The sequence below is a fragment of the Pleurodeles waltl genome, chromosome 5 (assembly GCF_031143425.1).
Source record: "Pleurodeles waltl isolate 20211129_DDA chromosome 5, aPleWal1.hap1.20221129, whole genome shotgun sequence".
NCBI lineage: Eukaryota > Metazoa > Chordata > Amphibia > Caudata > Salamandridae > Pleurodeles > Pleurodeles waltl.
In genome coordinates, this window is record NC_090444.1 from 613496135 (window position 1) to 613510503 (window position 14369).

Consider the following 14369-nt stretch of genomic DNA (forward strand, 5'->3'; position numbering starts at 1 on the left):
CTACCAAGTAAGTAATTAGAATTGCTTCATTCCAGGAGTATTTTTTCCACTTCCTTTCTCCAAAGACACGTGTTTAATTTTACTAACGAAAGTTCACTTTCTCCATATTTCAAGGAGTGAAGGGTCAGTGGAGGCTAGGTATAAGCATCCTACAACATGTCTCATTGTTTAGTTTTTTTGTCCTCACTTACCTAATATTTCCTTCAACGTAGTTTCACGTCAAACTCAAGTCTAACATTGATACGATGTGAGAAAGGCCCCCTTTCCCAAAGGCGTGTGGGGTGGCTATAAATAATAAAGACCACCATCAGCTTGGAGTCTCCTGCTACTCTGTGGCTCACACAATTATGTGATTCAGCTGACACTCACTCCTGTTCCCTGTTACAAATAGGAACCAGAAGGGGTGCCGCTGACCCCCTCCTTTATGTCCTGCAGCATTGTGAAGGCCACAGAGGAGCTGGTCAGCTTCTCACCCGCTGTCACCTGCTGTAACGTTGGACCCCAGTTGGAAACAAGTTGCAGGAGTAGGTGCAACTGAACTGCTGCTCCACGACCCAGGCGACAGCTAGCTCACCCTCTTCTGAAGGCATGGGCTTCTGCATCCTGTTCCTGATTGGGAGCAAGGCACAGGGAGCAAATGCCAGCTCAGCTGTTACCTCATCACCTGGACAATGCTGCAGGCTTTGGAGGAGCCAAACAGCTGCCACATTCTCCTGGGCAATAATGTGGGTGACCCCCTTCCCCTTCCTTTGGCCTTCAGGATTGCAGCTGAGGAGCAGCATGCTTCCACTTTTTAGATCTCACCTACAGAGAGCCTTTAGATGTCTGTTGTTGAAGACCTATTTTGAACAGTTCAAGTACTTACAATGGGCTTTGTGTCAGCCTGTTGCTTACCATCGGTTGGCTTTCTTTTCACTGTAATTTGTTTGCATCTTATCTGATGGCTGGCCTTCCTATTCCTGTGTTTATCCCTTCCCCTGGAGCATTGCTTCTTTACCACCACTTTGATCAGGTGATTTGTATCGTTTTAAGCCTCCACACAAAGAAACTATTTTTCTTTTGTTTTCTGGCTGTCTTCTCCAAGTTCAGCTTTTCCCTTGCATCTTTGCATCTATGCTCTCTATTTTGACCCCTCTTCCCAGTATTTTTTTTCTACCCCCAACCCCTTAACTGCTCCACGTTGCTGCTGCTGCAGTGTTAACCTGTACGCTCCTTCTTTGCTCTCCTGTCCTTCGCTGTTACATTTTGTTTTAATTAAAAACATATTTTTTTCTGTTTCGAGAGAGCCTGGTAGCTGCAGTTTGGTATTGTGCTGCTCCTTATTCTTTGTTGCATTTTTTGCATATTTTTTTAATTTTACTGCTTATAGTGGCATCTGCCATCTTGTAACAGTATATTAAAAGTAAAAATAAAATGGGTGCTACATCATGACACATACACATGCATGATTGCGCATGAATGTGTGCATGTCAATATGATATAGCATCCTTTTTTTTAAATTTCTATTGATACTGTTCAGTAATGGCTTACACTTATTTTTTGCTGATGCAGAACAGCATTTGCGAAAGACATTAGCAATGCCAAATGGTTGAGTAACATCATGGCAAGGTGAGACCCATTAACTTTGCTGATGCTTGTTGCGAAGCCCTTAATTGCGTTTGGGCAAGGTGAAGGGGAGTAGGGCACACATTTGCCCTGCCACCACCATTATCAAAACTACCATTGTTAATATCAACATAACAAACCACACCATTACCACCACCACCATTGCTACTAGCACAGTATTCTCATTCCCACCTTCGTTACCATCACCACCATCATTAACACTGTCACCCTTATTATGCCATCCCCACTATTACCACCACCATTAACACCAAATTTCTCACAATTACCAGCACCTCCTCACCCAGTACCATAGGCCAGTGCATCCATCATCATACGTCCGCTCCACCAACATCACTTGCCAAAACACCCATCTTCATACATCAGCACACCATCATGAGCCAACACACTCATCATAAATTTACACAACTACATCAACACACCCACCATCTTATGCCAAAATAACCACAATCATACATTTATGGCTTTATCGTAAAAAACTAAAATTATGAAATTCAAAGGTTAAGGTGCTGCCTTCAAATTGTGACCTAGTCTCATAGTAATGAGTCAGCCTTAACATCCACCCACATCATATATTCTTTGCAACATCCCAAAAGGAACACTACACAATATAAAACACCATTAAGTACATCATGCCCTAATATATCTGCCATCGTAAGTCCACGCAGCCAATAAAATCATAGTGTGCTTCCTTCCTTCGTCCAACCACCACTATCACATGGCATTGGCCTACATAATTTAGTCGTCAAATTACCAGTTTTATTTTTATTATAATGAAGCCAAACTAATTATGGATTGTTTATTTTCTGCTCATGGTGTAGAAGATGCGTGCAAGTGTTGTGTGTAGTTGGGTGTCCAATATGCCATTAAGAGTTGTGTGGAGTTTTTGAAACTGCCGTTGCCAGTGTTTGAGGCCGTCATTTCCTTGAGGTGTTATTACTACAGCTCTTATCACAGCATTATTTGGATTAGAGTACTGGATTCCGAGGAATACGATTTTTGGCGAGAAGTTTCTTAATTCGAAAGAGACTAGGGTCATGAACAAATGTATTTTATGAGCGTATTTTTATACGTTCAGAACATATATGCTTTCATGCTGGAAGACTTCAAATAAGTGAGCATTAACTGTTCTCCCTCTCTTAGAATGCCAGTTAATGAAAACCGAAAGACCAAAGCCAAATACATTTATCATCCGATGTCTCCAGTGGACCACAGTAATCGAACGGACTTTCCATGTAGACACTCCGGAGGAAAGGTGAGGCGCGAATCACTTCATTGTGTGCATTTGATGTAAAAACCAGTGTCAGATGTCAGTGTTTAAATTACTAACGTCCCTCATATGCTTTTTGCGATTTTTCCTGCAACAGTAACTGATGTAACACCCCTTTTACTATTTTTGAAGACAGTTCATTGGGTTCGACAGATTCCTGTCATTATGACAATGTAGGTCTCTAAAAGCCATAGAGTCGGTTTAAACAGAAGTCAAACACCCTTGACATCTCACAGCACCTTCCGCTGTAGCTCAGATGGCTTTTGGTTTCCATATACATCTGCATTGCATTCACCTGCTTAATTCATTACTTTCTTGTAGCGAACAATTATTCCTCAATCAAATTTAGTTAATTTAATGTCAAACTGGGCATTATTCGTAGACCTCTACTGGCTCTGCGAACAATACAGAAAGAGCAACTTGCACCCACCCATTTCACCGACGATTCTTACCTGAATATATCTCAGGCTGCATGGTTGCTGTAATCTCGCTGCAGAGAGCTTCAGGGCTCCTACGTCAAGCATTTGTATGGCCGAGTATAAAATGAGATGTTACATGTAGAGCTTAATATGTTTGTTGTAGCCGATCAGGACCGTGTCCCCGACGCCAGCATGTGATGGCCCTGGGGCGAGGGCACATTGCAGCACCACTGGCTTTCTCACACAGTTATTTTCTATTGCTTGAGACACATGGAGTTACCTGATATTCCAAAGCACATATCCTATTTTGGTCAAGAGCTGAGGCCAGGGTTGAAGTGCAGGTCTTCTGATTTTAAGGTCCGCGATTCAGCTATTAGGGCCTGTTCTCTGCACTGGTACGTTACAGACCTGTGAAGCCCACCGCACCTTGAAGGGACGTTTTAGGAGGAATCCTTCACAATTTCCAAGCGAAAGGCAATGCTGCAGTAAAAATCGTTTAAAATAGTATGTAGGGGCTTAGTTCTGCCTGAGTAGATACTGGGCTGTAAATTTGGTGAAGGTAGGAAATGTGAGGAAATCTCAAATGGGTCAGAAGTGTTGAATTGGACTCAAGCGAAGATTGGTTTTGAACTATACAAGGCTTTAGTATTGGTTTTATCAGGTGTACTACCAATGGTGATAAATATAGAAAGTTGCTAATGATGGCATATTGCAGCCAAAAGCACCAAGCTGGACACTGGTGGTTAGAGGAGTTAAGTTGTGGGTAGTAAGAAAACAAGAACAATGTGATATAAAGTTACATTATTTCACTGCACATACAATGCAAATCATAAATCATAAAACCGTGCTCTGTATAAAGCCTTCTGTTTTGTAAAAAAATGTATATGCTTTCAAAATTGCTGTTTTACCTTTTCAGTCCAGTTGAGTGTTGCCTGCATCTTTAGCTATTGGCTTCTCAAAGTCTTGCACTGTTTTGTGTCCGTCATTGGGAGTTTAATGTTACTGTTGTAGATACTCATTCGAGAGCACAATGGATTGACTGCAAGTGCTCATCACTGAGATTATCCTTTTCATTGTAATATGACCACTCCCTAGTGTTCACTTCTCATAATTCCTGTAAACCTAGTGTATACACCAAATCACACTGCTTTGATGGCCAGTTTGCAAGTCGCTTCCTCATCTCCTACCTCAGTCATCTCGCAGCAACGTAATTGTTCAGTTCTCCGAGTCTGCTCAGCTTTCCCTCGAGCTCCTAAACTATATCCCCAAATATTAAAATGTACCCAAGGATACTGCTCAAATACTCACTCAAATACGTGCCATAAATTCCCTATGAAGATGCTGTGGTTTTACAGTGACCTTACCACCCTCCACAAAGGAGGCACCCATCACCATGCCTGGTTGCTAAACCTTGTCTGGTGGCTTGTTTGCTGCTTCTTCACTCTGCCTGCTTAAGGCCCTCAATAACTAGATTTTGTTTAATAGTTGCTGAACCTTCTGCATCCATGTAGCGCTCCTTATGTAATAAAAAAAAAAGAGGCTCGAAAACTACTTATCCTTTCATAGGACCATGCAAACCTGCCTGTTCCTCTACTTGACAAATTTGTGTCCCAATTCTCCCTACTGTGTTATTCAGTTTTAGTAGCACAGGACCCCCGATGCTACCTAAATGGCATAAGTTTCCCCATTCCTGCCTTGCAAGTACTTGCCATTATCTGCCTTTCCTCCTCCTCCTGCTTCTTACACATTCTACCCTTCTTTGGCTCACTGGCTTTCACTGTGAATTTCACAACACATTGTTACCTCCTTAGGACTATCAGCTTAGCTAGTTAACGGAATTCTGTTTGTGGGCAACTTCAACCTCTGAATTTACTGCCCAGGTCTCGCCTCAACACATCCCTGCCTCACACTAAAGATCACTTCCTTGAGCTTATACTTTTCTGGGAAAACAGCATTGAACACTCACACCACTGCCACCCTGAACCAATAAGTCAGTGCACCCTTCTTCCATCACAGTACTCAAAGCCACCGATGTGCCTGGAAATATCTTTTGTAGCCTTCTTTCAACCAAGAAGTTTGACAGGTATTTGTATGTCAACAAAGATGACTTTAAGAACTTAAAGGACCTTCAAGCGTAGGAACAAGTGCTCTCCCTAACACATAACAATAACCAGTAATATCATCATCACTATCATTATTATTAATTTTAGGGCCTTACAACTATTAGACAAAACAACATCACACATTCTTTGTATAAATCTAGGACAATCAAGTCACACAGTTCGTTTATCCCATATAAACTAATATCCAATACACACACATATGTATTCACTGAAAAACCCAAAGGTTATAGGGACGTTATAGTTAGGCCCTATCCAAACACACACACACACACACACTCTCTGAAAAACCCAAAGGTTATAGGGACATTATAGTTAGGCCCCTCGCCTTGCACAGTTTTCTTATCAATAATGTTATTGCAAACGTTGCAGTGATATCAAAGATGCCATACAAAATCTCATCAATGTTATAATATGTAAAGTAATTAGCTGTGCAGGTGTGAATTGTAGTTACCTTAGGGTGCGAGTTATAGTTACATGAAAGAACTCTTACTATAACTGCTGAATTTGTGTGGTTTTGTATGAGTAAATTCAGAAACCAACTACAATGTCCCTTTAACCCTTAGTTTTTTTTTTCAGTGAATATCTATATACATGCATATGTTAGCTAGTGGCGGTTGCCACTAGGTAGTTATAGTTAGGACCATGTTTCCATAGAAAAAATGAGTATGAAATTTAGTATTTCTGATTTATGGGTGTTTATTTTAAAGCAGTCCACAGCCTCAAATTCTTTTATTTGGCTTTGACAGATATGCCAAACAGGTAGCTAGTGATCTTACAGAGACCAAAACCTTGCCACCGAATAAAGTAATCTTATGCTCATATTTTCCAAAAGACTTCCCCTTTATCCCTCCATCCAATCTTAATCTTTCTGCTTCCAGTTCAATACCAAGGGCAAAGAGCTGAGGAGAAAGATAGCAGCCATGCTGTGTTCCGTGACCCAAATGAAGGGAGCACAATGACTTCCCTTTTACATTAATTCTGGATTGCAAGGACTGGTAGCCTGCCATTGAAATGACAGTCGGACAAAGAACCGAATTCCTGAAGAGTGTTTACCAGGAACTGCCCGTCCACAGAGTCAAAAGACTTCTCTGCATTAAGAGATGCTAATATTTTTGTTTTCCTTTTTCACCCAGGTCAACAATCTTCCTAATATTATCATGTTTCTGTCTGCTGAGAATAAAAACACAACTAGTTTGGATGAATAGTGAAGGTAAGATTGACTCAAGTCTGGTAGCCATTATTTTAGGATATATTTTAACATCCAAATTCAGAAGCTCTGCGTAGCCCATTTTCCCAGTTTTAAAAGTAAGGATATCTTGGTTTCACCCTTCATTGAGAGTGACCTCCACCTCCTATATATTCAAATTAAAATGTTTGATTAAAAGAGCGAGGTGACACGGATGACTAAGATGGCAGCTTAATTCATAGCTTCTCTCCTTCTCTAGTACCTGGGCTCTGGATGCTGTGGAAGATGCAGGCGTGGGGTGAGGAGTGGGGAACAACTACCAGGCCCCAGGGGGAGCACAGAAATGTGATGCCTGCAAGTGCCGCATGTGACATAGCGGGCTGTAGGCTTAACCACAAGGGTAGTCCATGGATGCCTGCATCAGGGGCTGTCTTCAGGCAAGCTGTGAGGGCAACCTCAGGCTTGCAGAGTTGGACGGGAGCCTCTGACCGAAAAGCTCGCCGAAAACTGGAGGCCCACCTCCTGGATCGGTGCTGCTGACAGATTGGACCTGACATGACAGAGCCTTTAGATAAGATGCAGATCCATGAGATGAGGGGCTAGAGGTCTAGGGTGTTAGCAGTAAACAGCCACCCTATTATGAGCACAAATGCATTAGTGGCTCCCTGCGGGCAGACAGACTGGCATACTGTCGTCCTTTCCTATCTGAGCCTTTCCTGGGGCACCTGCTAACACTGGTAACACCTCTGCCGGGTTCTGATGTTGGCCCACATAATAGTGACATACTGGTGCACAGATGGGCACAGCTTGGATGAACTGGTGTGGAATTAGTGGCACTATATATGTTTTCAGCCAAGATAACGAGGAAACCTCCAGTGTTGCTCGTACATATCCTATACCCAGTTGGACTGGTTTATTAAGTGAATTGACCACCAGAACATTAGAATTGATGGCACAAAGCATTGGCACTCAAATTTAGAGAATGGCTTCATCACCCCCTTGGAAAAGCCGTTTCAAATGCAGATGAGTGTTCCTGCAGCAAAAAATAAAGATTTGAAAGTGAATTCCTAGAACAATCATATATGAATTGTGGATCTTGCAGAGTCTGCAAATATGGGTCGTCCGGATTCCTTCTTTGAAAATCTACTAATTGAATTCTATTACCAGTCTAGCTTTTCTGAACTGTTTTTAGTAAAGAGAGCTCATCATTTGCTTGGTCCCAGATATTTGCTGCCCCTTCACCCTCCTGCACCCCCACGCACCCCAATCTCATAGCAAAACTCCCTAAGGGTCTATTGCATTATCAATGTACAAATTTAGCTATGTACCCAGACTTCACTCTGGCGGTACAGGAAGCCATATGTAAATTATCAGATGTAAAAGGAGCCTTTTGAATAACCCTAAAATATGTTAAAAAAGATAATCAGGATCCAGTTTCCAAAACATTTAGAAAGATGTGGTGTAAGTAGATGTACCATTAAAATGATAAATGGGCACCTTGTCTAGTAAAAGTGACCAAAGACTGCCAAGTATGAACTGATAATAGAGATGCATCTTTCCAATTTGATGTAATTGATTTAGCAGTGGAGGATAATAGGAAGTCTAATAATTTGCTATGAGCATCAGATAGTTTGTGGGAGAATGCAAATGATTTGCAAACAAGGAATTCATAAAAGAATGTATCAGAGATAGGTTTTATATATCATTTCAAACATTTTTCTAAAACCTTACAATAACAGTACAATCAAATAAAAAATGTTTTAAAGACCCATCAACCAAATTACAATGCCAACACAATGGGGTTTCAAAAATTTTGGCTTTGAAATAATTTACATATACCCCATAATCAGTTGAGTAGAATAAAACTATTTATGTGATATAAAGCAACAGGGAGCCAGCCAGAAATGTTTCCTTTCCACCACGTTTCCACAGAAAAAGTCCTGAAAAGTTATTTATTACAACTATTGTTAAAAAGCATTAGATCACTGTCTCCTGTATCAATTATTTTTTGTAACGTTTGGAAACTTTGTGAAGAAATACTAAAAGCATTTAAACACATTTCTGCATTTAGACTGTAGCCTTGCTAATGGTGTTTGAAGAACCATTAAGCATGGAATTACATAAAAGATCATATTTAGTTACTTCTGCTGAAGGTAATGAAATGATATGCTGTAAATAAAAAGCCACCCTTCTGACTAATACCATTTAGATAAAAAACAATCCAGTGTCAAGCCAAGATTTTCAGAATTTAATGTTATGATCAAATTTTATTAATGGATTGTGCCATAGAGAAAGTGTTTTAGATTCAGAAATAGGTGACAGAAATAAAGAATCAAAATGATTTATAATTATTTTAGTAGATTTGATAATAGTTGAGGATTTTACAAGTAAATTTGAATTAGACATGGATAATGATGTTGGTAAGGGGAATGTAAGAACCTGTTGTTATTCAATTTGAAGCCATTTAGGTAAACTCATAGAACCTAGTTGTTAGAGCCATAAAGATCCTTGCTTTCATATGAAAGCTTTGATATTTATAAAAATTGGGTAAACCAAGCCCACCATTAAATTTGCCTATTTTGAGTTTAGCATAACTAGGTTGGGGGACTTTGTGATTCCAAATGAATTTCAAGATGATTCTGTCTAATTTCTTATAGACCATGAAATGTAGTTGAAATGGGGGTCATTGATAGAATACAAAACATTTGGGGATAATAACCATTTTGATAGATTTTGATTTCCCCCACAGAGTGAAAATTAGCGAGGACCATTGATGAATTGTATCTGTCATTAAAAAATAAATAATAATCACAGTTTAATGTAAGAGTTTGTTGAATTGATTGTGAGAATTGAATTCCTGAGTATTTTTTCCATTTGACAGAAAATGTCAGTATTATTCATGAATGGGGTAAATTGGACATTTAGATGAAAAAAATTCAGTTTTATTAGTATTAAATTATGCCCATAAACAAAAGAATAGTTAAATATTAGAGTAGGGATGTGAAGTATAGTTCTATTTGGGTTACTAATAAATAATAATACGTTGTCTGCATGTGTTGAAGTTGTAAGATAAATATTAATATGTAATCCTTGAATCTCATTTACATTTCAGAAAATAGAGAGTAAGGGTTCAATAGCCAATAAAACATATTAAAGTTGACAATGGGCTGCCAGGTATGGTTAGCCTAAAAACAGGAAAATAATTGGAAAAGTGCCCATTAATAAAAAGCTTTGCAGAAGGGTAGGAATAGAGAGGCAGGATAATTTTGATAATGAGTTGCCCAAATTCAAGACAGACAGTGTTCAGAATAAAAATTGCCAGTGACTCTTATTGAGCGCCTTCTCAGCGTCAGGAGCTAGAATGCCAGAAGGAAAAAGTAGGAAAGGAATAAGTTCAAGAACATGAAACAAAAGTCAGGTATTATTAACAGAGTGTCTGTTTTTCATAAAACCTGTTTGATCTCTGGAAATGAGATAAGGCAATGTTTTTCACAATAGGCTTGCAAGACTTTTTGCAAAACATTTACAATCTGGATCGATTAGGGAGATAGGACAAACGTTAGATACTTCGATATGATCCTTATAAAGCTTAGGCAATACATTGATCAGTGCTTCTGTGAAACACCCTAAAATAATTCCAGTAGTACTGAAGGTAGTGAATATATGAAAAATTAGGAGTAAGGTGAGCAGAAAAAGTTGTGTAAAATTCAGCAGGGATGCCATCAGGTCCCATGGCATTTGAGGTTTCAAGGAAATAATAGTGGTAATGGAGATGGGTAAATCAAGGGTAGATCTATCAAATTGTGATAATAGTGGAAGATTACTTTAAGTCAGAAAAGAGTCTATAATCTGGTTATCTACGGTTTCTGGTTTGTTACGGAGGAATGCAATTCTAGAAATTCTTCAATAACCTCTGATGTAGACAATGCAAGATTTCCATCGGTCCCACCGATACCATGAATTTGAGTTTTGTCTCTTTAAATGCAAAGATAATAGACTAATAATTTTCCAGATCTATTCCCATTAAAATAAGGTCTTGCTTTGTTATTTTAAAGTTGCAGTCCACCTCTTTACTCAGTAAGTTATTGTATTCATAACAAAGCTTCCGTAGTTTAAGCTTAAAAGAATTGTTACTAGGTGTAATAAATGTACGTTCATAGTTAGCATTTTCCTTTTCCAAGCAAGAGAGTTTAGAGCAAGAGGATTTATTTTCATGTTAGATTGTTATACCGCTAATATATGCTTTAAAAGAATCTCATTGTACGATATCAGATGCCACACCATCTGTATTAAGAGAAGGATACTCCTCAATAGCTGACATTTTAGTCTTTAACTCTTTAATGGTTAGAAAATGAAGTGGCAAACATAAATAAATAAGCTTGGTATTTTTTAAACAATACTTTCAGTGTTCCCCAAATTGTGGGTTACGATCCACTGTTGGGCTGCTAGTCGATTTTGGTTTGGTTGCCAAAGTCCAAGCAATAGATAAAGATGCCTTTATATTCTGTATTTATCTAGTCACATAGCTTCTCTTCAACAACAGTGGTCAAACGCCAGGCTGTGTCTTCTGGCAAATTGGTGTTTACAAACTCCCCTCACTTTGATGTCAGAGAAAGAAAAGTCAAGTGAAATATGTGAAAGGAAAGGCTGTAGGTTGTCATTTTTTGTAACACACAACAAAATGTAAATACCTGTTAGTGAAATGTACACATTTAGCAGTTAGGAAAGCAAGCATGAACCACATTTTTTTGTAATTCTGAACTATGATGGAAACAAAACCAATCAAGACATTTTACTTGGTAATGCACAAATGATCAATATTCACTGAAACCCTATTTCCACACATTATCATTAATTTGCCATTAAACCACAGAAGTACAAAACATAATAAAAACAATAACTGAAATATTACATATAAAATGCATCATCCTTTAAAAATTAAAATTGAAACATCATTAAAAGACCAACATCTGATATTGTTTCCTTATGTGAAGGGCTGATCTAATAAAATTCAAGACTGCACAACAAATTTCGATAAAACCATTGTTTTGCAAAAATTTCATAGCCTCACGATAATTATTAAAACCAACTGCTCGGAGACATGGAATCAGGATGGGCTTTCTTGAAATTCATATAAAGAACAAAACAGAATAAAGTGGCTTGAGCTTTGTTTTGTAACGTGATTACAATAACACCGAGGGAGATCCAGCACCCAGCCTCCTTGAATTGGAAAAGCGGCTCTAAAATGTATCTAATTTAACCTAAAAAAGGTTAGCAAAGTACAATGGTATGAGTTTGAAAACCTGCTCAGATATGGCTCTATACTATTTGTTGTTATGATTGAAATGTATGTATCTACTGTTTTCAACAGTAGATCAATACAGTCTATTGTCCCTGGCAAATACTGCTTTTTTACCAATAACTTGCCATCTTGTTGCATTTGCCTTGGTTCCAAAAGTATTTCCGGGAGGCCAATCTAAGTCAGAATAGTTTCAACATACTTAAACCACAGGATTTTTTCACTATATAGTAAAGTTAAACAATCCTTTATACAGTCTGTAGTAAATTTCCCTTCTAAATTCAACCAAACTTTCACCCAATGTAAAAGGGGGGCAATTTTGTTTTGATCCTCCATAAAAGCTAAACCCAATTCCTCATGCGCAATAAAATTAGCTGTATTACTTGGGATAGATAATCGATGTCTAACAAAGCCGTTTTCCACTCATTAAAGTATCCCAACATCCTGAACCCCCCCCAAACACCAGCCTCATATGTGGCAGCAGAAATTAATTTTGTATTAAATAATGTAATCATTTCTTTTGAGGGTTTATGATTTAAATTTCTCGCAAAGTGAAAAATATCCCCTTAATTCCTCCGCATCTGCTGAGCTTTTATCACAATATGATCTTTCCAGGAGGTGGTTTTCTATTGATTTATTTTTAAAGCTAGCCCATCCATAAATCCTTCCAATGGCTTGATCAGAGTTTGCAGACTAATTGCGGATGAGGTATTAAAACAGCATTGTCCACATACAACAATTTTGGAACTTGCAGTCCCCCCCATGCTGAGTACATCCACTGCAATCTGATTTAAATGATCCAAGATACCATTAATATAAATTTAAAATAAAAAGTGGGGCAAGTATGCACCTCCTTTCTCACCCATCTCGAGGATGATATCTGTGGTGTCAGTTCTCCCTGTGGCCCTTAACAAACCATCACTTTGAAATCATAATGAAGGTGTTTTATCAAAGTAAGTAGGTTGGATTCAGTGCTCAGGGTCTCCATAAAAACCCAAAGTTTAGCCTGATTCACATTGGCAAAAGCAGATGAGAGATTTACAAAGGCTAAATGTATAGGCCCTTTTTTCCCACATGGACATACTTACAGACAATAAGATTCAAATTTAAAACTTGCTCTATTTTGCCAACTCCCGGCCGAAAGCCAAACTGAACCAGTGTTAGCACTTACCATAAGCGCTACCCACATTTCTAGACAACCCTAAATTACAGTTCTTTGTAATTTTACTGTAGTGTCTATCAGGGAGATTGACCTATAGCATGCTGAGTAGGATCGGTCCCCTTTCTTAAAAATCGGAATCAAAATCGCTAATCTCCAGGAATCAGGGATCTTCACATCTACAGCACTTCTCAAAACTTGTGAGGACAGAAGCCCACAATTGGATATCAGCTTTAAAGAAGTCAACCAGCACTCCATCAGGGCCTGGGATTTTACCTGGGTCTGAGAGACTTAATACCCTTCCTACTTGTCCAACTTCAATAGGTATTGACAAATGCACCGCCCATGGTTCAACTTCTTGATTCTCCTCATACAAACCTCCATCTGGGAAAAGTTGAAAAAAACTACTGTAATGCAAAACCCAGTCCTCTCCCGAGACCATTACTTCCATTTTGGGTCTATCAGGTTCCTGGAAAAAGGGACTATTTACAACTTCCCAAAATTTGACACTGTTCTTTGTGGCAGCAGTTTCCTGTAAGTCCTCCCAAGCTAGAGCTCTAATTTCTTCTTTCCTACCCTCAACAATGAGTTTATATTCCAGCGTAGCCCTACGAATCTCCCCAGGCCAGTGAGGCCTAGCCTTTAAGGTGACCAGCAACTGCTTATGTGTCTTCGAGCATGCTTTATTAAACCATCGAACTATAGGAGCATGTTGTGGAGATCTGTAAAGTGTTAAACCCTCGCTGATCGCTTTGTGTAAAAAATGAAAATTATCCAGAACAATTTCTTGATTGGACTGTTTTTTTTCCTATAGAAGCTGTATTTTCCTGTATTATTTTGTTTGAAAAAGAAATTGGGTTAGCTTGCTCCTATTTAATTCTAATGCCCTTATTCTTATTAAAGTTCCACTAGTGCTTGAAATCTATGGGATTGTGACAGGAATTAATATTAAAAGTAATAGAAACAGGATTATGGTCACTCAAGCAAATTGGAATGATCCTACGTTCTGATGCCAAATTCACAGAGTCCCCCAGTAATAATTAAAAAATCTTTAATACTTCAGTTTATACCCCCCACAAAAGGTTGGTATTGTGTCAGCGTTAAACCCCCTCGTGGTTCAAGTATGTAGAGATCTAGTTTAAATAGCATCGTATTCAAGGCATCCTCCAGGACAATATTCTTAAAATGGGCCCAATCCATCATCATCCTGTGAAAATCCACATACCTCTGTCTTAGTAAGACAACATAGCTGAATATAAATTCCCCCACCCACACAACCATTATTTTCTA

General features: G+C 38.8%; 1 protein-coding gene across 1 annotated transcript in view; it reads left to right on the forward strand.

Annotated features, from left to right (window-relative positions):
* Positions 1 to 14369, forward strand: part of AKT3 (AKT serine/threonine kinase 3) — a 734901-nt gene that overhangs the window by 387128 nt on the left and 333404 nt on the right. Inside the window, exon 4 of the mRNA XM_069234462.1 lies at positions 2767 to 2878. Within this exon, the coding sequence (XP_069090563.1) occupies positions 2767 to 2878 (112 nt within the window). The remainder of the gene's footprint in view (positions 1 to 2766; positions 2879 to 14369) is intronic.